Raw genomic sequence first — 25464 nt, 5'->3', positions numbered from 1 at the left:
GCGGCACTGAGTTTGGTGTTATGCCTGAAGGGTATCGACATCTCCTTTTCTTGGGAACTTTCCCTGCTAGTTAAGGGGTTTGAGCAGTCGAGTTCTCCTAGAGAGCTCAAGCCTCCAACATGGGATGTTTCCTTGGTGCTTAAGAGCTTAACTAAGAGTCCATATGAGCCCTTGCGTCGCTCATCTGACAGGAACCTGACGCTCAAGACAGTTTTCCTTTTGACTTTGGCATCTTCCAAGAGGGTAGGAGAGCTCCACAGTCTGAGTTATGAGGTGAAGCACACCAGGGGTTGGAAGTCAGTGTCCTTCGAATTTGTCCCAGAATTCGTGGCCAAGACCCAAAATCCCTCGGTGCATGATGACAGGTTCGCTTCGTTTTCCATTCCATCACTGACTGACTTTGTGGATGGTGATGCTCAAGAGCTTTTGTTGTGCCCTGTCCGGGCCCTGCATTGCTATCTTAAAAGGACTCGGCACCTTAGACCAGGCTGCCGCAGACTTTTTGTTAGTACAGGCTGAAGAGGTAGATGGCTGTGGGGCCAGAGGAGTTTGCACTAGGACAAACTGTTGTTGAGGGTGTGCCTTAGAAGTTGACGGTTTGCCGACCTGGGATACTGGCACTGCTTGCATTATTGCTTGTGGACGAGAGCCTTGGTAAGGATTGTACCTCCTTGCCTTCTTGGTTCTGACTTGGTGCCGGGCCCCTCAAACTGTCGTTTGAAGGGGAGACCCCAACGAACCCGAAGACTCTGGTTGGCTCTGGATGCCTCTTGGAGGATGTTGTTAACCTCCTCTTTGGGGAAAAGGTTCTCTCCCCAAATTGATGACTATAAAACATGAGCCTATTAGGCTCATGTTTTATAGAGGCACCCGCCAGGACGTGCTTCCTACAAGCTCGTCTCGCCACTGCAAAATCGTTTAGGTCTGCTTGGAACATTTGCAAGAGCGCTTTTGTCAGGACCCTGAATACTTGCTCTTCAATGTACATGGATGCTACTGACTCCGCCGCAGTGACGGAGTTGATAGATCTTGCCAGCCTGGTCCTTGCCTCGAATTCCGTTTTCACTAAGTGGTCCGGAATCCTAAGCAGCTTCTCTGAGAACAGGTCGGAAGCGCAGTCCGGGTCAAGTTTACCTGTAGTAAACGTAACCAGTGCGTCCTTCCAAAAGTCCAATCCGGTGGGCAAGAGAAGGGAGGTAGCCTCCGTCTCTCTCAGCACTGGTAGAGGTTTCTCCTCCGCCGCAGCTTGCAGCGTCAATTCTGCCACCTTAGACATACATGGTGACGGAATTCCGTCCGGGGTCACAAACATTGTAAAACTGCCCCTGTGCGGTGTTAACTTTGTGTTAACGCAACCCCATTCGGAAAGGGTGCGGACCCAAGTAGCTTGGGCTTGTTCCCTCTGGAAGATCACTGTCTCCTTCGGGACTTTATCCACCCTGACTAGCGCATGTTTTGCTAGTCTTACGAATCCGGGGAATGGAAACTGGAGCCCTGGAGGAAATAGTTCAAAATCTTCGATCAGGCGGGTTCCGCACCCTTCAGTCGTTAGCTTCCCATCCAAGAACGGGGCATGCAGCGCTAACCGCCATGGGTTTTCTTTGTCAAAGGGAGGAAGCTTGGACACATCCGGCACCATCATGGATAGCTCCGGGGTCCCGGAGTGGAGAAGTCCAGTAAGCATATCCTCTAGAGGCTTGATCCTCCCAGTCAGAGACATAAATGCCTAGCCGGAGGTGTCTGGGACTGAGGCGAGTCGTATCACCTCAAGCCTCTGGTCAATCACTCCGCTAACCTTTGACAATAGAAGGCTAGTGAAGGCTTCTAGGTCAATTCCAGACTCCGCCGCCTTAGGATCGGTTGTCTTTAAACCCATCCCCATAGTAGGGGAAGGGTTCCTGGCAGCAGGCAACTGTGCGGAAGAAGTCGACGGCTGTGGGGCCGAAGACAACTCCGTCGCCGCTGGCGGAGCTGGTTTAGTACCCTTTCTTAGGGTTTTCGTTTTTAGAGTTTTAACTTTAGGAGCGACGGAAAGTGCTTCTACACTAGGAGGGGTGGGCCTGGAGAAGCCCAGGAAAGAAGAGGAAGAAGAAGGAGTAGGACTTAAGATTAGACTCGCCTCACTTACCTCCTCACCTACCTGTTCCTCCGTGACCATGGGCTCCGTATTGATGTTAATGGCTGCCACTTCCTCCATCAAGTCCTCCTGGTCGTCGGGGACCGGCATGGTTGCCATCCTGATGGTTTCAATGAGGGGATTGGCCACGTCCGCCGGAACCACCGTGTTGTCTGTGTCTCCCCGGAACAGAAGGGAGCATAGTCCGGCATCTAGCACGTAGGGTTGTCCCTTCGGCGCATTCTTTCCAAACCCCGCAACCCATTTCCTGAGGGCTACCCTCGCCTCATGCCGAGCGTCTCGATCAGCCTGTTAGGGAGGAACCGAATTAATATTCTACCTGGAAATAGAGTCTGTATAACAGCTTATCAAGTCATTATAACAGGACTTGTATCTCAATGATGCAGCGAAGTACTTACCTGCTCATCAACCACGGTTGACACCATCTCATAGCACACCGTGCATGCATCGGGGTGACAGACCATATAATTTTCCAACTGCACAGCACAGTTGGCATGCGAACGGCACACTACATGGCCGTATGGCTTGCCCAGGGAGGTGGGGCACCCATCTGCCTGGCAACGAACCATCTGTAAATGGAATTTATTTATGAGCACCGAACTTCAGCAATGGAGGCAACTCCGAAGAGAGCATGCACCTTAACTTAGATGGGTCAAGATTTATTCGCTAAGTATTTTCAAATAACTACAATGAATAAAGTAATTACTTTGGGTGTATTTGCCTGATCTCGATTCTGTCCTCAGAGGATAGATACCGTTTCGTTATGCGGGATCCGAGGTCCGCCGGTGCTGGAGAGGGGGAAAATTTTCCCTTCCTCTGTTGCGTAAGGCTGAGTCAGAAGGATACGTGCTACCGTAGCCGAACACTGATGTACCTTACTTCCCCCACCGAAGCAGAGAATAAGGGCGAAATTAGAGCTTCGGCAACACCCTGTAAAGCTCCGTCAACAAGTGTAAGGGTGAGTCACACTCCATCGGTACGTTATGAGTCCAGAGCTATGTAGAATAGTCCCCGAAGCTCCGTCTACTAAATGAATCGTCTCCTAATGTCCCCTATGATGCCGGAGGAAAAGGGCTAGAGCGGCAGATCAGGAAGGAGAATTTCTCTGAACCTGCGCGCACTAAATTAGGGGGAGTGTAACTTCCAGCCCGAATCGATACCGGGGAAGGAGGGAAGGAGAACGAAACACCGAGCGACGGAGCTATATAACGTACAATCCGGAGCTACGTCTGCCAACTGGTGCGGTATTAGCCCTCTGTAAGTCGGTGGAGCCGTTTACTCGGAGACATAAGAGGTTAACATTTCTGATTAATACCAATAGCCCTCCCCCCCACACCCACTATGTGGCTGGTCATGATCGCCTGACTACCCACCTGATCAGAGATAGACTTTTACCAAGGCTATGTAGCCTACTCCTTATAGGGACTAGGCCAACTGGCTCATGGCCCGTCACGGTTGGTCGGTGGTCGCTCTCTATGCCGGGTTAGACCAAGGCGTACCAGACCGGTATTTACAATAACACATAAACAATATAAATACTACAATACAAAATATTCATAGAGAGGTATAGTGGAAGAGTTGCAAGGAAATTAGGTAAAAAGGGAGAGTTCCCCATATGGATCCATTTTAAGTTTCCAAGATCACAACAGAACTGACCTCCCCTGCCAGACTGAGGTGGACGGTGGTCCTTGACCAAACCTACTAAATCGAAAATTTTGATCTAGACCGGCAGGGCGGGTGGTCCTCAACCAAACCTACTAAACCGAATTCCTTCGATTTAGACCGGTAGGGAGGCAGATCCAACACCACAATGATAGAGAAGCTCTCTATTTTGACATCCTCCCTGCTAGCATCATAGCACGGACAGGGAAGTAGGGTGCGTGTAAGGGTACTAGGGAAGGGACCCCTAGCCTACCTTCCTAGGCCTAGCCTAGGCTAGGTTGAGTGAGGGGGGGGGGGGGCAACTCATCCAACCTCTTAGTGAAATGAAAATCATCAACGTACATAAATCAAGACTTATCTAAGATCGTGTCAACACTAATCATACATAATCTCACTACAAGAGGGAGAGAGAGAGAGGGACAGGGCTCCCTTCTCTCCCTCACGATTATGATAGGCTACGAGTGGCCTAATAATAACCTTGTGCATCACTATAAAATTATATAGAGACCGGCGCAAACCCGCCCTTGAGCCACCGGGGGTGTTAGTTTTTTATTAAAGTGTAAATTAAACAACTACTCTTTGTACCCCAACGAAAGTCACGAACGAGTTAGGCCTACTCCCTATCTTACTTCGGATAAAGTAAGTACGTAATAGACATATGTCATTGATGATTATAAATCACCTACATAAAAGTACGTTATACCTAATGAAAAATTTTCTGTGGAGTTAGTGTGTGAAATTCATGTTAGTGTGTGAAATTCATTTGTGTTTTGATGATGCTCCCAAAATGGCGGTCCAGCCGACGGTGCCCACAATACTTTTTCTGAGGGGCCGAAGGCGACTATGGAAAACATCTCAACCATAAAAGTTACAAACACGTAAATTGGAGGACTCAACTTAAGTGTGGTGGGAAGTTCTGCAGTCGACATTGCGAAGAGAGCTTAAATCCTGGGAGCAGTACCAAAAGCGTGGATTGCACACAGTCGCTAATACAGGAATGAGAGACGTGTGGGTACTAGTAGTAGTAGCGAGAGGAAGGTAAGGTGGGTGAAGCTTGTAACTGCTCCCACCATGGAGGGGTTTTGGAGGAGGAATCATCTAAGTGGCAGAGGGGCTGTGAATAGTGACTTCCACTTCGCCCCTTTACTTATACCAACGCCCCTTGGGGTGCTCGCGCTGAGGGTAGTAACTTCAGCATACCATGCTTGCTTTTTCTCTGGTATATTTAGGATATATTTATACTTGAAAAATGAGCTACCGGGATTTTTCACCGGCAGACAGGTCGAACCCAGAAAAGGGATTTTTCCTGACTTATCACATCTTTCTTTATTATGAGAGAGCGATGGAAATAAGGTAACCTGTGGATCCAGGAGGAGCATTACCATCTCGAAGCAGATGGTGCACGCCTCCGGGTACCAGACCATGTAAGGAGGCTGCCCCTCCTTGGCTGCGAAGGGCACCGAGCAGTTAGCATGCGACCTGCACACTTCGTGCCCGATGGACTATCCTAGGGAGGCGCGCATCCCGGAGACTGGCACCGCACCTTCTGTAATAGTAATTGCTAATGAGTCTCTGCTTCAAGGAGGGCCGGAGCTCCTCCGACGAAGCATGTAACTTAAACCAAATAATGTTCAAGTTTACACATCCAAATATTGGATTTTGCTAACTGATTTCAGATTAATTCACTGAATAATTTCAATTCATGTCTAATTTATGACTGCCTGCTCCCTAATTCATGTCTAATTTATGACTGCCTGCTCCCTATCTCATTCTAGGGACTAATGCAAACCTAGAATTTGAGCTCCGGTACTCGCCGAACCTGAGAAGAGGACGGGCCTTAACTCTGTATGGCTGACCGGGCCAGAAGGCTACATGCAAACTAGGTAATTGCACAGTTTCCAAAGATTGAGAAGTTGAGCTACGCAGGCTAGACTCAACGCTACGGTGGCGGAGCCATAGTGAGTCATTGTCCATCAGTACCGCAAGGGTCCGTCGCTATCCACTGTATTTATATTAGCTGAACCGGAGGGCTATGTATAAGTGTAGGTGCCTATTAAAATTTCGAGAATGAAAAACCGATCAGCCGTAGGTTTATCGGAAACTCTGGTAGCGGATGTGAGGGTGAGTCACTCTCCGTAGGTACTGCAAAGGTCCGGAGTTATTCCCTGTACGATCGTCCCACCCTTGGCTCACCTGAAGTCTAATTTCCTTTTGTCCTAGCCGCTGGCTGTGGAATCATTGGCGATGGCGAGTCAGGGGAAGAAAATTCTGCACCTGACGATGCCTACATCCGTTAAAAAGGGGGTTGGGGACAAGCCCCATACTCCAATTCCACTGTAACAGAGACATAAGAAGAGACAACAGAGCGTGTAAGTAAATACGAGCCGCCGGAGCTATGTACGCCATTGGCGGACCTCCGGCACTCTAGCACTGGGCTAAGTATCTCTTACTCGCCGTCCCCTGTTCCATCCGTCCCTCTCCGTCCCCCCCCCCCCACTTACGTGTAACTCAAGCGGATGTCTCTTAGCAAGAATACTAGTACCGCGAGTTATAATGGATCGGCTGGGCCGAGCCTATAAGTGGTGGGGGGGGGAGTCAGACATGGTAGCCTGGCTGCCTACCCGACCGGGGGTGGCCACCTATCAACGGTTGCTAGGCTATCACTGCAGGGGTGGTAGTGTGACTGGGCCTATGGCTCCTCGTGATTGGTGCAACAACCGGTTGATGTGGCCCCCAATCGAGAGGAGTAGCCTACTACTAAAGGTTAAACCCAAGGAGGCTAGGCCTAGGGGACTGATTACCCGACCACTTATAACCCAATAATACATATGGAATAATGACGATCATGGATATATATATATACGTATATATATATATATATATATGATAACAAGGTTATGACGAGCGCTTGAAGTTCGAATAAACTTTAGAAAACTACCCGATATGGATCTCACTGGCTAACCGAAATTGCTAACAGCACGGAAAGTTATGCTAAATCTCCTCTAGGAAAACATCATGTGGACATTGTCCTCAACTTAAACATTTCAAAACTCAAACTTATTCGATTCAGACTGGCCAGGAGGAAAATTCGCAATGCAGTTCCTTTATTGCGGTATAAGGGTAATTGATAATGGCAGTTAACTACTTCTTAGTTTACTGGTTGAACTGATGGGCAACTCATCCACCTTTCTAGTGAATTAACTGATATAAATAAAACTTACTTATTTTTAAAAAGGAATAACTCGTGTTACTTACATTGGGAAGAGAGAAAGAGTTTAATAAAACCTTCTCTCTCTGTCCCACAAACTAAGGTACTGAAAGCTTATCGTACATAATATCTTGAAATACTGTTATTATATAACGAGGCAAGCTCGAACGCGCCCCTGAGATGTGGGGGGTGGTGGTGGTAGTGCTCACATAAGGGGAGCAGTTTAAAGCAAGCGTACTTGCTTAGCCCCCCGTTCACCCCATGGGTATGTCATGAGTGCGATCGGTCCGACTACGTTATAAAATTATATGAACTTGTGATTAGGTACTTTTATTATAATATTACATTCCTAATTCATTTCAAAATTAGTTAAAAATGCGTACCTAAGTTACGTGCGTATTCGCTCATGTATAATGAAATGGCGGGGATTTGCCGCCGTTCCCGTACTTGTTTTTATGGGCCCGAACGGCTAAAATCAAAAGTCCCGCAAGCTTATAACTTATGGAAAATGTAATTGGGGTACTCAACTTTGATGCAGGAGTAATATCCGACATGGCCATAGTAGTATTGCACAGAAATTCACTGATATAAAACAGTGACAAGACCAATGTTTATGTATGGATGAGAAACATAGACCAGTGTTAATGTTTGGAGGAGAAACATGGGCTCTAAGAAGAAAAGAGGAAGTAAAGCTTGAGAGAACAGAGATGAGAATGCTGAGGTGGATTATGGAAATATGCTGCTTGAGACACTGGAAAATGATGAAGTAAGATGAAGGGCAGGCTTAGTAAAGATTACAGACATGATAAGATGCATCTCCAACTCATCCCATGAGGATGTCAAGATTTTCTAGTTGTCCAGATGGTGCCAGAGATGAAGACTCGGACAATGAGCCTAAGCATCCATGGACAAAAACGTTCTGGTGAAAAACTTAAGGGCGTTTCAAAAAGCAAAGCAAAGAGCTTTGAAGTGGAGCACCCATCCCTGCCACACAAAGCCAAGAAATTTTTTTTGAATGGGTGAATAGGGTTATGGAAGTATAAGTCTCCCCAGGAATGGAAGTCTCTCCTCTGAGCACTGTTCTTATGATGGTTTCCATTGCCTCCATTCAAAGAAGCCCAATAAAGAAACTTGTTGAGAAGGCCTGGGACTGTGATCAATTTCCAATCTCCTGATACGTGTACCTTGCAAATAAAGAAAGATTACATTTTGTGGAACCTCAGCATCTCCAGAAATGCATCCTTGATGGCTCCCCTCTTCAGTGTGAAGTCCATTCCCTTGCTTAGGCACACATCTCTGAATTGGAGGGGGATGATGCAAAGGTGACCAGTTGAGTTAGAGGTGGAAGTCACACATCAAGGAAGAGGAAATTGAGCTGTCCAGGGAATCTTTGAGACTTAGGTTCTGATTCCCGAGTCAAAGAGGTGAGGTTGTGAGTTCTTGCCACGTTTCCATTAAGAGTTAACTATCAGTTAACAAGATGCTGGCACCACCGAGAATCCACTCTTGCTAGTTCAGCTTTCTTGGTGTATATTTGCTAGGATAATAAAAAAAAAGAGTAGGAGTCGGGGAATTAGACAAGGGCATGCACTTTTTAATCTCAATGCTCTAGGCATGAGGAGGAAGCATCATGGACATGGAAGCATAAACTGAAGAGATGCAAATCTTTAATAACAGCACCATTTGATCAGAAAGAATTCAGAGGCATCTGCTGAGGTCTTGGGTGGTCAACACTTTAAACCATCCTCTGGGTATAGTTAAATTACTGGTAAGTGGACCAGTTCACACACGGCAATCTTAATAGGACATGAAAATATGCAAATCTCTTCATAACACTATCAGATTGGAGAAAAAATACAGGTAAATAAGTGAGTGAAAATTAGTGGACCATTACATCATATGCAAAAAGATGCTGATTTTGCATGCCACAGAGTCATACAAAAGAATTAAACTTTGTGGGAAGGCCTGGCATGCTTTAGGTGCACTCATCAGGCTTGTTTTTCAGAATTTAGCAAATTTTTATGGCAGGAAGAGCATTTGATGGAATAAGACCATTAATAAATATAGAAAGCATAATGAACCAATTATGGCTATACAATAGTCAGTTATAACCAGGTATGGCAATTAAATTATATCTAGAAGATTTTGCTGAATTGAGATACTATAAAGATGTAAAAAGAATAATAGAAGTTAAATGACAGGATAGAATGAGACATGATCTGTTTGCCACCCTATGGAGAACAGTATTGGAGTGTTTGTTTAGCTCCTTTTGAATCAGAAGAGTTGAAAAACCCAGACCATCTTGGATGAGAACTATGAAATGGGAAGCTAGAGATTTGTGAAGATGAAAGTACAAGAAAGATATGAGCAATGGGATTTCAATGAGGCCATTACATCACATAGGACTATTGGAGGCAATGGTGATGGTAATTGATCATTGTCCTTAAAATGCAGTATGATGGGCGTGATTTAAGATGTCTTCGTGAGTTTTGATATGACAACCATCCCAGTGATCCTGATAGGAGTACAACCATAAGTAATTCAGAGAAAGGATATCCAAGATATAAATGTCATTCACTCAGCCAAGTCACTGCCTCACAAATTTGAGTGAATATGAAGTTGAAGCATGTCTCATTTTGAACTTCTAAATACGTATACAGACAGTACGTACTTCATGTCTGTCATTCTTGTTAATGCCCAGTGTATGCTGCAATTACAGTCAAATTTCACTGCATGTACTTGATGGATATCACACTTTCTGGCAAATCCTCAGTTGCAGAAAGTTAATAGTGCTCAACTATACACCACTTTCATTGACTATTCCACAACAGTTAGCACTATGATGCACTAGTTATACATATATGCATTTTGTTTTGCCTTAGTAGTTAAACATTACTTGTTTTGCACATAGTGGTTAAACATTATTTTCTGAACTTCATATGAAGAACAACTATTCAAGATAAACATATACATGGATGGCACAGGAAGTAGCTAGCATCTTAGAAGGAAAGACCTCAGATCAGTAGTTTTAATAATAATGTTGTATAAGTGATGAAAATAGACCCAATTGCTCAGTAACACTGGGGTTGGACGATTAAAGTAAAAATGTTTTCAGTAATTTGCCTCCTTCATGAGTCACTATTCTGTTGAAGTAACTATAGACATACAATGTTATAATAGAAATTTTATTATATTTTAGATACAAGTTTCTTACTTCTACAGGTTGTGCCTTCTCCCAGCTCCTCAGATTTGTATACATCAACTGTTCAGTTTGATTATTCATGAAGTTTTGGCTCTACCTAACCTTTGTGTAGGAATAGTCTTAACACCCTGTTGAACATCATTTCATTATTCAGTGTCGATCTTTAACACTTGATTTCTTCTTTCCCACCGTTATGCCTACATTAAGGGGTCAGTTGCCTGATGCGCCTTCTCCACTGCCTTCTATCAAAGGCATCATCCTCCACCAAACCTCTTTTCTCCATATCTTCCGTCACTTTATCTCTCCATCTAATTCTCTGTCTCCCTCTTGAACTTCTTCCTCTAACAGGATCTTCCCAAGCCCTCTTCACTCCCTCCTCATCATCCATCCTTAACACATGCCCATACCATCTCAATCATGACACTCTTATCACCTCTTAAATCTTTACTAAGCCTGCTCTTCTTATTTCATTGTTTTCCCATCTCTAAAGTGGCAATATTCCCATAATCCTCCTCAGCATTATCTCTGTTCTCTCAAGCTTTACTTCCTCTTTTTTTTTTTTTTTTCTTAGAACCCATGTTTCTGAGCCATACATAAACACTGGTCTTATCACTGTGCTATAGATCTTGAATTTTAGCTTTATTGGGATTTTCCTATCACATACTACTCCAGCTACCTCTCTACACTTCCCCCATGCTGCTTTTATCCTACTGTCAACTTCAGCCTCACATCCTCCCACTTGGCTTAAAGTAGATCCTAAGTATTGAAACTTTTCTGCCTATTTTATAATTGAGCTATTCTCTCTCGTATTACTATTCTGTCTCTATCTTCCTTACTGCTAACCAAAACCTCTGTTTTATTCACTTTCACCTTTAAGCCACCCCTCTTTAAAGACTCCTGCCACTCTCCGACCATTCTTTGTAAGTCCTCTTCATCTTCAGCAGTAATCTCCAAATCATGGGCATACAACTCCCATGGCTCTTCATTCCTGATTTTGTCACTCAACACATCTATGACCAGCACAAACAAAAATGGGCTTAATGCTGACCCCTGGTGTAATCCAACACTAACTTCAAATGATAAACCCAGCATCCATTTCTCCCCCTCTGTATCTAGTAATTTGATCATTTCAATTTGGAACTCGGATGGACCTAGTGCTTTACCATTCCTTATTTTACTTAATGCTCTCTTCACTTTTCTATCCTGTATCTCCACCACTGGTCCTTCCACCCTCTGTGCTTCCCTCACCTCCTCTCTCTCATTTTTAGTATTTAAAAGTTGTTCAAAATACTTTCTCCATCTCTTCTTAATGTCTTCATCCCTATACAATATAACTCCATCTTTATCCTTGATGACACCCAGTTTACCCAAATCATGTCTCTGCCTCAAGTATGAAGTCTTATGGAGATCCTTTTCTCCTTCTCTTGTTCCTAGTCTTAAATTCAACTGCTCTGCTACCCTTCCAGTAGCCATACTTACACTATTCCCATCTCTGTTCTTCAATGTACCTTTCCTCTGCACCCTGTGAATGCCTTACTTTCCAATCCTTAAATGCTTTTGATTTTCTTTCAATTGATTCTTGCACCTCATCATTCCACCACCACATTTCTCTTCTCGACATCCCATATCCGCTGGTTCTTCCCACCAGTTCCTCTGCTTCCCCTACACATATTTCTCTCATGTCCGCCCAGATATTTTCCACTCTGTTACCCTGTCCAACTTCTACGTTCCCCTTTCCAGCCATCTATCTCACAGTCCTCCTAAATTGCTCCTCCCCTTTTTCTCCTTTCAAGTTTCCAAATCTTAATTCTAGGTCTCCTCTTTCCCTTTTTGGGTTTCCTACCTCTCATTTTCAAATCCGTCACCACCAACCTATGTTGTTTAGCACATGCTTCTCCCAAGATCACTTTGCAGTTCGTCACACTGCTTTTGTCGGTTCCTCTAACCAGGATGTAATCTATTAGGCTTTGCATGCCTCCACTTTCATAAGTTGCCAAGTACTTATCCAACTTCTGAAGCTATGTGTTCATACATGCCAATTCAAAACTGAGCCATCTCTAATATATAATCTTCAACACTTGATTTGTTTAGCCTCAATAGGTATTAAAAAATAAAGTTTGAATAAGAGCTTTTTATCCTTGGAGCATAAAATTGATTCCAGTTTTTGTATTATTAGGTTGAACTAATCCGAAGCTTGCTACGAAACCATCACCCTCAAGTTGAAGTTCGATCTGTAGATGGATTTCAGGGAAGAGAAAAAGAAGCAGTTGTTATATCTCTTGTTCGTTCAAATGAAGAAGGTAAAGCAAAGGATCCTTATGCATTTGCTAAAATGATCTATTTCTTATATAAGCACTATACATTGTTTTTAAATTATTCAAATTTTTAACCATTATGAGACATTTTTTAGAATTATTTTTGTTAGATTTTATAGCTGAATTATCTTTGTTACAGGAAAGTACTTAGCTTTAGGTTCTTAGCTGGGGACTGTTTTAGTGGGGCAGATAACAGAAAAATCGTGCAAATGATGATACAAGCATCAAATTTGGCACAAGTGTCCTCCAAGGTATACTAATCAAATCTTCCCGATTGGCCAATTGAAAATCCAAGATGACGGCCATTTTCAAGATGGCCGCCAAAATAACCACCCAAAGTAGATGTTTTGCTTATAAATATTTGTAGTTGTCTAATTTGCGTGATCTAAGTGTGGATTCCTGTTTTGAAGCCTGCTGAACTATATTTTCCTGTTTAAAAAGCACTCTGAGAAATATTTCTCAAGATGACCACCAAGTTGTTTGTCTTTCTTTACTTAAGTTTTGTCCTGGCTAGTACATTTTCAAAGTTATGCATACCGTGCTGCTGTTTCTCAATCTGCTACCATTCACATATGCAGCTGCAGAGTGATGTGGAGGGAAGCTCTGCCTGAGAGCATTTGCATCTTCCTTTGCAAACCTTCTTACAGGAGCACTTTGTCAATTCTTGACAGCTTGCTGCAATCGGTGGTAGTGTTGTCCAATGTATCTGCCATGCTTCTCCTTTCTGTGTCCACCCCCATTCAGCTGGACTGCTCATATGTGGATTACAGTGGGTTGCATGTTCTCTGAGAGCTGCCTGTGTTGGTGGAATTGAGTTGTGCAGCCTCTGCTTGCGGGCAAACAGATCTAGTCTTGCTTCGTCCACATCAGTGGCTGCACTTGATCTGTCTTACATGAGGACAACGAATCTTTCCAGCCTCTGCATGTCAAAATCACGAATCAATGTTGGATGCTGGCTGAGATTGATAAATGTTTCAGTAATATCATCAAATACATTCCAAGTCTACCATGCAGATTTCTCTGCTTTCCCACGGAAGGGAGACAATGTCTCATCCAGTGAATGCGTGAAAGTAGGGGATCCTTCTAGCTTTCTCAAGCCCAATTGCAGAAACTACCTCATGGAATGGAATCCATCACGTATGGGCTCTTGGCCAAAGACAATACACATTTCCTGAAGACGTAGTTTCTGGAAGGATGGCAGTACAGATATTGCTATGATTAGCACATCTATGTCATTAGCCTTGATGATTATAGACTTGCTCCCATCAGTCATTGCATCCCTAGTGTGAACAAATATTTGACTGTCAGCTTCTTTGTGACAACTTGGGGGGACAGCATCCAGAGACTTCACTGTGTTGCTAATGGCATCCTCTCCTTTTGTGACAATGACTGTGCTTGTTGTTTCTGCTTCACACATCTTTTCAGCCAGGAAGTGAAACAGTCCAGTATTGTTCCTGTGGTCACAAAGGAAGGTTTGCCAGTTTCCTGGTGTCTTGCTCGTTCCTGTCACTTTTCTTCTGATTCCTTTCCCCCTTTTTGACCTCGTCTCTGATTTCAGACTTGATTTCTTGTATACATCAAAGACTATGACCACCCGCTTGTACCAAGCACCATAAGATTCCACCTTTGTAATGATTTCTTCTTTGGCATAGTCATTAAATGTCTTTGAAGTATGTAGAGGTGAGGCATTGATAACTGCTGAGCCGTCAATGATGATTGCATCTCCCTTTGGTTCTCCCACTGGGACATTCCCTTGCGCTTCAAGAATTTCAACCAGCTGTGACTTCTGACACGTATGAAGTTTGCCGCTGTCACTGAGAGATGCAGGGTATGACTGATTCTCATGCTTGAAGAATTCTTGCAAGTCACACTGTCTGTTCTGGCTTGAGATGAACAGTCGCGAGAATGACTTTCAGCTTCATCTTCTAGCCCTTTCATAAATGATAGGAACTGCTCTTTGCCTCGCCTGTGATGTGTAGCTACCATTTCAGCTAGAGTTGGGTCTGCAATGTTCTTTGTATCTAGCACCATCAGGTCTACTGATTCTTCTTGGAATGGGTTACCCATCTCCTGCATCACTGCAGAGAGTGATTTCACCTTTTCAAAGAAAGATTTCTGGGCACTCGGTGTTTGCTCATGGTGTCTGCTGCTGTATGTGGCATCCTTCATACCAGACATGGCCTCGTATACAGCTAGTAGACGACTAACTTCACGTCCAGCGACCATCCACCTACGAAGTGCTGATGGGTCTTCTGTCAACCCAATTGCTCCTCCGTCACCTTTGATCACTGTATTATTGTACTCATGCGCTTGATCAATCGCCATGCCAGAGAATTCTCTTCTCGACTTGTGGATGATGAAGTTACCATTGTGAAACTCCTTCGCCACGTCTGGATGTTGTTGTTCGAGTGACATCATATCTCGGAGGTGAATAGTGATCCACCGGGCATAGTTAACATTGTTATTTGCAAAGAAGTAAGGCACCAGTTCTGAAAGTGCTTCACAGTACAAGTTGAAGTCTCCTTCTCTGAATGAGCGGTTGAGGGTGAATATCGTGATTTCCATGTCCAGCACCAGACTTCAGAATTGGAACTGCGGACTCTTTCATCCGTCTTTCACACCAATCCTCAAAGGTTATTTCTGATGTGCTAGACTCTTCAGAGCAGAAATCGTGATATGCCTTCTTCATCAGTTTGTACAAGCTGCGTGCTGTAATCTGGTGTGCTTGTCTTGTCTTTGCGACACTGGATGCAGACAGGTAAAGCATGGTACACTGTACGTATGCCATCATGTATCAACTACGTGATGCAGTAGTGGTGTTGAATAAAATTAATAGCATCCAAACTGTACTGCAACACTGCTCACTTGTTCTCGCGTGCGAGCTGCTCAGTTGCAGTTCAACTTTCAACGGCAGGATGTCTGCCAATGATGTACTTTGCCAGGAGACTCTACTGTGGAGTGTAGTTGCTCTGTGTGCTGCAAAAAAGAAACTTTTGAGGAAGAAACATAGAACCTTGTGGTGTAAGCAATGGCTTTCTTGGCAACCTCTGAAGGGAAGTTTCAATGAAATATTTTTGGAGCAGCAAGTCGAAAATCCAACAGACTTTGAAAATTACACAAGAATGCCAATCCCTGCATTTTATAAATTGTTGGAGAAAATTGAACCATACATTTGTAAGCAGGACGCCAGCTTTCAAGGCAGCATATCACCAGGAGCTCTTCTGGAGGCTACACTACGCTTTCTTGCAGCTGGAGGATCATATGCAAGCTTCCAATATTCAGCCAAGATTTCAAAACAGAGCTTGGTCTAATCATCCCAGAAACCTGTGAAGCCATTTATAATGTCCTTAGGGAGGATTATTTGAAGGTAAGGTTCAAATATAGATACAAAGTACACAAATTTTTTTTATTACAATGACAATAATACTAGTACATAATTCCTATATACCTGTATATGTGACTATAATATTAAGAAAGTATAAAAAATGCCCTACTTGGAAATTATCAAACAAGAGGCTAGAAATGAATAATATGAAGTGGCATTCATTTATGAGAAATAAATAGGTAATGTAGAAATTCCTCCTTCATTTAAGTTGGAAGTGGATGCACAAGCTTCTCCATCAACCAAGAAACGTAGCTCATCAAAACACCATAACTTCATTGTGTGCAGCTTTTAGTAATGTCTTCATTCCGCAATGTACAGTTTACAAAACTCGATAATTCTGATTGTATGGTGTCCAAGCTTGTACTCCTGATGTTTCTCATCTTGTACTGCTTGCATATGATGTTCCTAACAGGTGGATGTTCCTTCAGTAATTCAATAAAATTTATTGTGTTAGTCTTTGCCTACTCAAGGGGTTTGGCGGGTGGTAGTGATGGAGTCATTGGCGCTGGAGCTGAGCAGACGTCCTCCCCCTCTGAATGATGGTGCATCACTGAGCTGAGTAGTGAAATGTCTCTGACCCATGAACACGTTGGTGATGTGGAATCTTGTTGAAAAAGTCGTTTTTAAACTCATCCATCTAACACTGCGAACATCATGATACATAGTGTGTACGGGGCTTAAGACTGATTTACCAGATGAAGCCACCCCTGCTTCCACAATGGCACTGGTCCACCCACTTTTTCGTAGTAATGTTCCTATCGATCTCAGTGAAGCCATTTCTATATGAATGCCTTCGAACGTGACAACGAACTTGTCCTCTCCATATTCTTGCCACTTCCACTGTGTTTGTTTTGCCAGAGCATACAACAGTTGGTCAGCAACAATTACAGGTGTCTGCTGTGGGTTCAGAAAAGCCACTGTATCATGGACCTTCTCCATGGCATGCTTGATAGTTGCAACAGAGTGTGCCTGGTCTCGCCACATAGGCATCATTGCTGATATGCTCACTTCAAATGGACAGGCTCCTTTTCTGTGTTGCATGATATGCTGACCATGTGATGGTGACTGCATCAGCCACATTCTCAGTGAGGAAGACTTCCTCCAACCAAGAATATTCTTCTTTCAAATATGACCTGATCGACTCTGGTGCTGGTAATGATTGGCTCGCAACTGGAGGAGGATTGGGGTTTTTGGTGATGTATGCTGGTCGAATATTGGTGTATGCTTCTGGAAGCTCTGGAGCTTTTTTAACTTTCTTTTTTGACTCTATATCTAGTTTGAGTGGCTCATGTTCATCACCAGGATTTCCTGTGTTTGGATGCTATAAAATGGACACACTTGTACCGTGTAAAGATGTTTCAGCTATGGTCGCAGTCGGATTATGATCTATGTTGTCAGCTGCTCCAGTTGTGAACAAATTCTTTCTCAAGACTGGGGGACAGATTATTCCATCTTCTACACACTGTGCAACAACTGCTTCTAACTGTTCTGAGATTTCTAGGACTCGGTCATATGATATGCTGAGCCCATTCTGGTGGCGCATTTCAATTATTTGTCTCTTCCTCGTCTTGGCAAACACATACAAGCCCATGTAGACTGCAAAATGTGGCTCCTGGTCCTTGGAATGCCTGTGGACATCCGTTCCTTCCTTGTATTCAGTGAAGCAGTTGTACTGTAGAAGTTGTGATGTAGCAGTCTGATTTCGACACTCCGTTATGGAGTTGGAACTTGATGTCTGCAGCATTTTCGATCATGCATACAAACTGAAGCAGTGACGGTGGCACAGCCTGTTCTAAGTCTTTGTCATGAAAATAGCTGCTGAAATTCGAGATCTGACGGAGCATGTCTTGTCTTATTATCCCAGCGGCTTTTGCTAGATGATTCGCTTCACCGTAACGGGATACTTCTGATAGTATTGAACCTACATCAGTTTCAACAGCCAACAGAACTTCTCGTCCCTGGCGATTAGCTTACAGCTGTGGAATGTGCTAAAGCAGCTGATCCTTGTAGGATGAACATTAGGCGAGTCAACACCAAGCTGTTCCAGCCTCTGCTTGTAAAGCTTGGTCAAATCAGTAAGCTTGAAAAACGGTAGCCTTTCACTGGCATTTTTCATCTCACAGATGTAGGGGCTAGTTCAGAGAAGCAATTGGGCATGCATCCTTCCAGTGTTCCTGTGCTTTTTCTTGCTTCTGCACCTTTAGGTATGCCCGTTCTCGGTTATACAATGCCACTAAACAGCCAGGGTGAATTTTCACATCTTGGGCTACGACATCTGCACTTAGTTTGGCGAGAAGTTTTGTATCACTGAGTCTTTTGTCACATTCATTTATGCTCCTATTCACTTGCATTGTCATTGCTTCTCTAAGCTCTCCTCCTTCACTTTCGCAGAAGATGCATTCTTTTGTTTTAGTTTCTTAGAGCTTTCATGGAATCTTACTTCTACCGCCCTCATCACTGGTACCTACATGACTTGCTCTTTTTTCAGCTCAGTGTAACTTTGTGTTGTTGAACAGAAGCCTGCAACTCTCATGATATTGTACCTTATTTTTTCTCAACATTTCCTCTATCCCAGAATCTTCGTCAAGTCTTGCAGGGTCTAGCTTGATTGGTAGCACATTGAGTGAGTGAAACCGAGGAATATTCTTTGCCAGGTTCGTATATCCATCATCCCCTCTTATGGCAGGTTGACCTGGGGAAATTTTAGATCTTCTTTCTTAACGTCCTGACATAGGCAACACCTGGTCCTGTCTGTTTTCCATGATCGTCCAGTAGAGTTCACATCCATGATTACGATGATGTTCAGGGTCGAGGGTTTATCCTTGACCCTGAACGATTACAATATATGTGTACAATTCTCCAGTGTTCCTGTTTGGGAACAACCAATTCAGCATGAAATAGTTGTCCTCAGTCCTGTTGTTGCTGTAGAAGCCTGCCTTCTGGACAGCTTCACCTTTGCTCTCTTTGCAAGAGAATGAAGGAGGTCTGCTTCCAGTCCTTATCCTCTTTCTCGTTTAAAGTGAAGAAGAATTAGGCTGACGCTCGATCAACAGGAGCCTACGATATCCTCCTCACGACATGTGTCTGTTATCAGTTAAACATCGTCTGAGGCACATATACCTGTAGTTTAGTCCTACTGGAATGTGATTGATTGAGACATTAAAGTACCGTCTCATAATTAACCTGAAACTCAGGAGAGTCTTCCAGTCCTCCGAAAGAGTTTCCAGTTTTGGTTTTGAGACAACCAGTGGTATTGTTTAGCAACCTTACAGAGTGGCATTATCACCAAACAAGAGGATTTCATTACCTCCTGTTTCTGTTAACATGCAGGTGCTTGAATGTATCTGTAGTGCACTTGATAGCTCTATAAGCCAAACACATTCCAACTCGAGTGAGGGGCAGAGTACTGTCTTCTCTTGGAGATATTGTTTGTCTTAGTATTGTTTTTCCTCTGCCAAGGGTTAACTGCTAATTTGAATCTCTCTGGTTGGCTTTGATTCTCGCTTATGGTTCCTTCACATGCTCTGCCTATGCCATTGCGAGAATCATCAGACAGAGATATGTCTCATTAGACACATTACCATCTTTCTGTTTACCCCATGGTACAGCAGAGCAGAAATCTGTAAGTCGTCTACTCCGTCACAACTGACCCATAGGTCACTATGATGATTCAGGCAATTACAGCATTTTTTTGTCTTCTATATGTCTAAATTTTTCCAATGAATAAAGTGTTCAACTACTAGTTGTTCACCCTAAATTATAACGAATGTCAGAAGACTTTGCCTGCCCAGATAGCTCTGCTTCCTGGGTAAAGAGAAGAGTTCCTCCCTGACCCAACCTACGCAGTGACAAGTAGCGGTTCGTCAGGCAGTAGATCCCTGTTTTTACATTGCTGAAGACTTCCAGCCTTCAATGCAAGCACAGGCTTTTTTGCCAAACCCCAATGAAATAGCTGAAATTCTCTTTAAGTCATTCATAAATTTTGGGAATTAGAGCCATCTTCACTGGTTGGTGTAATTGACGGTACTTTGTCTCTGATCAGAATCACGAAAGTTAACTTCTTTCCAATTCAGTTGTGAAAGACGTAGGCCCTCACTCATCCCTAGTCTTTCATGTCAGTAGTATTGCTTCTAGTACTCAGTTGAAATTCTACTAATGATGAGAAACTTCTGTCTTGCCAACACAGGGACCTCAGGGCTCTGGACAGCATTTGACTCTTATCTAGGACACACAACTCCTTGCAAGAATTATCAGACAGAGTTGTTTTTCAAGACCGCATCCCATCTACGGCATTGGCGAAGAGCACAAACGAGTTGCATGCACCATCTTCAACATTACCCTTTAAAAGGCAGGTTTCATGGTTGACTCCGTCTGAGATAGCAAATCATTCGTCATGTTTGACGACGGGTTCAAGCCTTCATGATCCCCTACGCCTTGGACTTTGTATTGTTGACTCAGATCAATCATTACATTCTCCTGTTGATGTGTTGCTGTACCTGCGGAAGACTCGACACCCTTCATTGAATGTCGATTTCCTTTCTCCTGCACTGACTCGCCAATGGAAAAAGTTTCTAAGGACATGGCCTCCTCCGAGTCCTGCGAGATCACAAGGAACTTCTTTGCAGATAGCTACATTACCTGCACACCTCCCCAAGAGCCCACAGTGCTGAGAGAAACATAACTTCAACTTTCCGTCAGCCTTCAAGGAAAAGGAAACCATCTTCATGTCTGTTGGACTCCTTTGTATTCGAAAACACAGGCCAACAAGACACTTTTGAAAGGGTTGAGGACCTAAAAGCCTACTGTAAAAGGTCTCTGTGTATTCCTATTTTTGACAAAGTACTCAGTGAATTTAGACAAATATTTGATGAACCAAAAAGTATCCTCCTTTGTGTATCTGCTTGCCACCCATCATCTCCAAATTTCTTAAATGAAAATGACCAGTACTCAATTGAAAGGGAAAGCCTCCATGGAGAATTACTTATTGCTCAGAGAACACTATGGGATTATGTGAAATCTATTGCTGATGCTTTGGATAAACTGAAACCAATGAAGGAAGGTTTCACCACTCTTTGGAATTTAATGCATTTGGCTTTAACTTTCCCTGTCAGTAATGCCAAATGTGAGCAATCTTTTTCTGTCTTGAAATTGGTCAAAACTTACCTCAGGGCATCAATGGGTCAGGAACAACTGACAAGTCTAGGCACAATTTCTATTGAGAAAACTAGTGGATTTCCTTGATCTTGATAGGGTAGTGGATAGATCTGTAGCTCTCCCAACATCATTACAGTCAAACTCAGGTGAATCCACCACAAGGCGTTTATCTCTAATTTAATTAAGTTAGATGCAATATACCTCATGTAATCAATGTGGTTTATTATTCTACTTTTACTTCTTTTTTTATGAGAGAAATAGCTCCGTATTATTTTATCTTTTTAAACAGTTTTGTTCAGTAAGAATACATGAAAGTATATACGCAGAGAATAGTTTCATCTTAGTATCTCATGTAATATGCTACATATATAGATATATGTAATACGCATGCAATACTCCAATTTTTTTCACTCCTCCTCATCTACCAAGTTACCATCTAATGGTCACATCAAATATATCAAGCTGGTAAGGCTCCAGCCCCCCTAAAATTTAACCTCTAGTGACGCCACTGTCCTCCAGTAAGTGAGTCCTATTGTAAAGGACTGAGGGTTTGTATATGTACTGTGTAGGAACAAATCACAATTTTTGAAAGTAAATTGTATTTCTGGGCTCAGCTCGTGTCGGCCTATGAAAGGATCCTTAATATCATTCTTTCTAGGCAAAATTAATCTAAAATTACCAGAGAAAAACAAAATTAAGAAAATGTCAGTAAAACTGACTCGCTCACTCTATAAAAGAAGTGTCGGTATGAGAATAGGGGCGAGTGGGATCACTACCACGAGACATTCACCATTTAGACCTTCCAATCAAAATCCCCACTAGAGAGAGCTGATACTAACGGGTGATGCGGCCGCTACTACTACTACTAGGGACGCCACGGACAGCAGCGCCCCTAGCAGTCATCCTTAATTATTAGCAGTACGCGTTGTACGCATTTTTTCACTTGTGCTGTTTATCTTTGGATTTACCTCCTTATCTATCATGGAACGTGCTGCCATCGCTTCGGCTAAGTTAAGTGCCTCATAAGTAGTATTTTACCGTATTTTAGTCTTCCAGGGACCAGTATTTTCCTTCTAATAGGTCATATACGGTTTCCCGGTCGACTCGTGGCGGCGCCATGCTGCCTCATGTTAAGAATTCCCGGTCTTCCATACTGGGACTTCTTGTACTTATGGGCTTACTATATCACGTTCATCGTTTTTTACATCGCCTTTTTAGCTAGGTTAGCCCGTTTACCAATTCTCTTAGTTTGGTATTTAGGGCTATTCTGTTTTGTTTGGCTGGCCCAGCATCCCGGCTCTTGCTCTTCATCGGCTATCGCTGGCTCCGAGTAGTCTTCTGTTCCTCGGAACAGTTTGCCTCCTCCTGGGCTTCTTTTTCTTTTACTAAAAGTGTCTTTTCCACCTTTTACGATGTAATTTTAGTTCTATTTAGGGTAGGGTGTATTTGGCTAGCCTAGGTGCATGTCCCATGTATTGGTACAGCCTGGTTCACGTGGCCCCTTCCACGGTTGTGTTGCTATCGGCGGTCTTAGGCCACTTGCGGTCACGTGTTCCATCGCACCTTACCCTTCCCCTTCCCTCCCTACCAGGTATAGGGAGGGGTCTGGGGGACCCCGTTGGTTGCCATGACAACCTCAGTAGCCTTCCTCCCTCCTTCTCTGAGGAGGCCAGGGGTTCTTCCCAGCTGGGGTATAGGGCGACCACTTGTTTCGGGTACCGGGTCACCGAGCGGGTAGTTGTTGGGACGGGGAGGAGTAGGCCACCCCCCCCTCTCTCTCTCCCGCCGCGTTACGCCTGGGGAACTCCCCCCCCCCCCCCCCCCCCCCCCATTGCTCAGTCCCACCTTTCCCCTACTATAACGAACGGAGCCTTCCGCCGCAGCCGGGGCACCTTTGGTTATAGTTCGTCTGGCTCCGCCAGCGGGCGGGGTGGTCACTACTAGTGGTCTATTGCTTGCCTACTATATCCTTCCCTTTTTTCCGCTACCGGAGGAGAGCTTGCTTCTTACCCGGGCACTCTTCTAGTAGACGGGGAAAAGTCTGATATTTATTTTCGTTATATTTAAGGATATACCCTAATTTTACGATGAATTTTAGTATTAATATATAACTGTGTGTATACCATCTCCGTCGTTTTCCGTCGTGGTTTCATCTCTCACCACCACACCTGGTTGGATTCTTTCTCCTGTCTCCGGCGCTAGCCTTGGACAAACTCAACATCTTGTTACCACACGTATTATGGCGGGGGCTTCTGGTTTAATCTAACTTTCTCGCTCCGGCATGCAGCGGAGCAATTGTTAGGCTGTAAGTGTTCTCCTGATGCTTATGTATCTTTCCACTTACAGGCTACCAACTGTCAGGTCCTAGGGTGCAATGCGACTCTGTACGACCCCTGCGCCCACGATGAGTGCAGGTCTCACGCCGCGTGTGCCACGACTCACAACGCCATGATCGTCTGGCACCCGGAAGCCTGCGCCATCTGTTATGACCTTGTCAGTCAGCTGGTGGGGGGGGTAAGTCGATTTTAGACTTCTTTATCGTATTACTAACAACACTTAGTCATAAGCTTGTTAAACCCCGTCCCCGCCACTAGAAGCTCATTTCGCCTTCTCTTTCAGGCTGCCGGTGTGAGGGAAGTCGCCCTAGCAACCCTGAAGGCTTGGGTGGGCGCTTCGGGAAGAACGCCGCCAAGGGCCAGCCATACATCTTGGATAAGAAGCTGGCCGTTCAGATCTTCCCCCGGCGGCAAGTAACAGGATACGTGACCCTATCTCTGCAGCCCCTCTCATCGCCTCCATCCAGCAAGAGGTGCAGCAGTCGTTCGGGGCCGTGGCCACGCAAGAGACGGTCCCAGACGTCGCAACCTTGGACCTAAATATTGAGCCTATGGCTGGTAGTGCGGAGGATTTGTGGTTGAGGTAGGTGTGTCGGGCGCCCAAGGTCTTTCCTTGGGCGCTCCTGGATCTTCTCCTGTCCCTTCTTCTACTGCTTCTTTCCAAGGCTTTTTGGGATCTGAGATCCCTGCCCGCTCTCCCGCTCTCTCTGTACCCCCAAAGGTGAAGGGACAGAGAGAACAGAAGACCCTCCATAAGACGACTTCTAAAAAGTCGTCGTCATCTTCTTCAGCTAAGAAGTCTTCGACTTCCTATGCTGACGCGGTGAAGGCTAAGCCGAGCTCTTCATACTCCAAGAGCTCTAGAAGCAAGGCTTCTAAGGAGAAGGCTCGCGCTCCTGCTGAGCCAATGCCTTCTCTGGCCTCCACCACATCCACTCCGGCAACGCCGGTTGGAGTAGCGGGACCGAGCACCTTTGATCCCACTGCCTTCTCAGCAGTGGTGATGCAACAGGTAGGAGAGATGGTAGGCTCACAGGTCTCCGCCCTCGGAACCAAGTTCGAACAGATGTTCGCACAGCTGTCGAGCACTCTGAGTCAGTCGGGCCAATCCATCCAAGATCTCTCTAACAGAGTTAGAGAGAATGAGGACCGAGTAGCTGGGCTTTGCTCAGGCTCCTCATCCAGTTCTCACCCAGTAGCAGGTGCTGGTATTCTCCAGCTACCTCTTATGAGTCGCTACCAGCCTTCTCCATGGATAAACCCATGGAGAGTGGCCGCTTACGCTCCATTCAAGGACGGTATGATCTCTGTCCCAGTGTGTGGAACTCGAAGGATTGAGGACTTCGAGTTTTATCCTCCGGGATTGACGCAGCCTTTTTCATTGGATGTGCTAGGCTGACCGTGGCGGCCCTCCTAGGGAGGACAAGATCTCCAGAGAGAACGCTGTTATAGTAGAGAGAGCACGCTCAGCGGGAATGGGTTCACTGCCTTGAGGACTGGGAGTGTACCAACACTAAGCTCCAGGCTTTCAAGAGTCCTTTTCTATTTTTGCGACGGAGGAGGAGGCTTCTCTTCCGTTCGCTACCAAAATAGTGGAAGCGACCTCTTCAGGCAGTCCTCAAGGATGAGCCCATGCCACAGCTGAGGGAAGCGGATTCTACTTCTCCGCTCTTTCCAGCCTTCGGTGAATTGTGGGAGAACTTGCCTGCCACTTTCACGCTTGGTAAGCTCAAACCGGACTGTGCAATGGACCAGTTTGGCGAAAAAGCTTCCAAGGCTGCCTGATACCTTGATCCAGGCAGAGTTCGACGCTCGAACTAGGTTTGGAAGATCCCTCAATTCTCTAATTATCACTGAGATGGCTGCTCTATCGTATGGCACAGAACCTCCTTTTAAGATTCTGGCCAAGTCTCAGCTTCAAATGGTTCAGACGGATGCTTTCGCTTTCTTCCAAGCTAGGAGGAACTGCCGAAAGCACGTTCTGCAGGGAATGCACTATTAGGCACGAACCTAATAGACTCCTGGCTTCCACAATGTGGGGGGCGGGACCTCTTCCCAGAGTCCG

At 44.6% G+C, this 25464-nt stretch overlaps 1 protein-coding gene across 1 annotated transcript in view; it reads left to right on the top strand.

Moving 5' to 3' along the window:
- The window catches only part of LOC135208074 (DNA-binding protein SMUBP-2-like), a gene marked incomplete in the record, with an annotated part of 738222 nt that overhangs the window by 567468 nt on the left and 145290 nt on the right, over positions 1 to 25464 (top strand). The window contains 1 exon segment of the mRNA XM_064240222.1: positions 12386 to 12509. Coding sequence (XP_064096292.1) covers positions 12386 to 12509 — 124 coding nt within the window.

Source organism: Macrobrachium nipponense, chromosome 34 (assembly GCF_015104395.2).
Source record: "Macrobrachium nipponense isolate FS-2020 chromosome 34, ASM1510439v2, whole genome shotgun sequence".
Classification (NCBI taxonomy): Eukaryota; Metazoa; Arthropoda; class Malacostraca; order Decapoda; family Palaemonidae; genus Macrobrachium; species Macrobrachium nipponense.
Note: the sequence above shows the minus strand (reverse complement) of the source record. Positions and strands in the feature narration are given on the sequence as shown.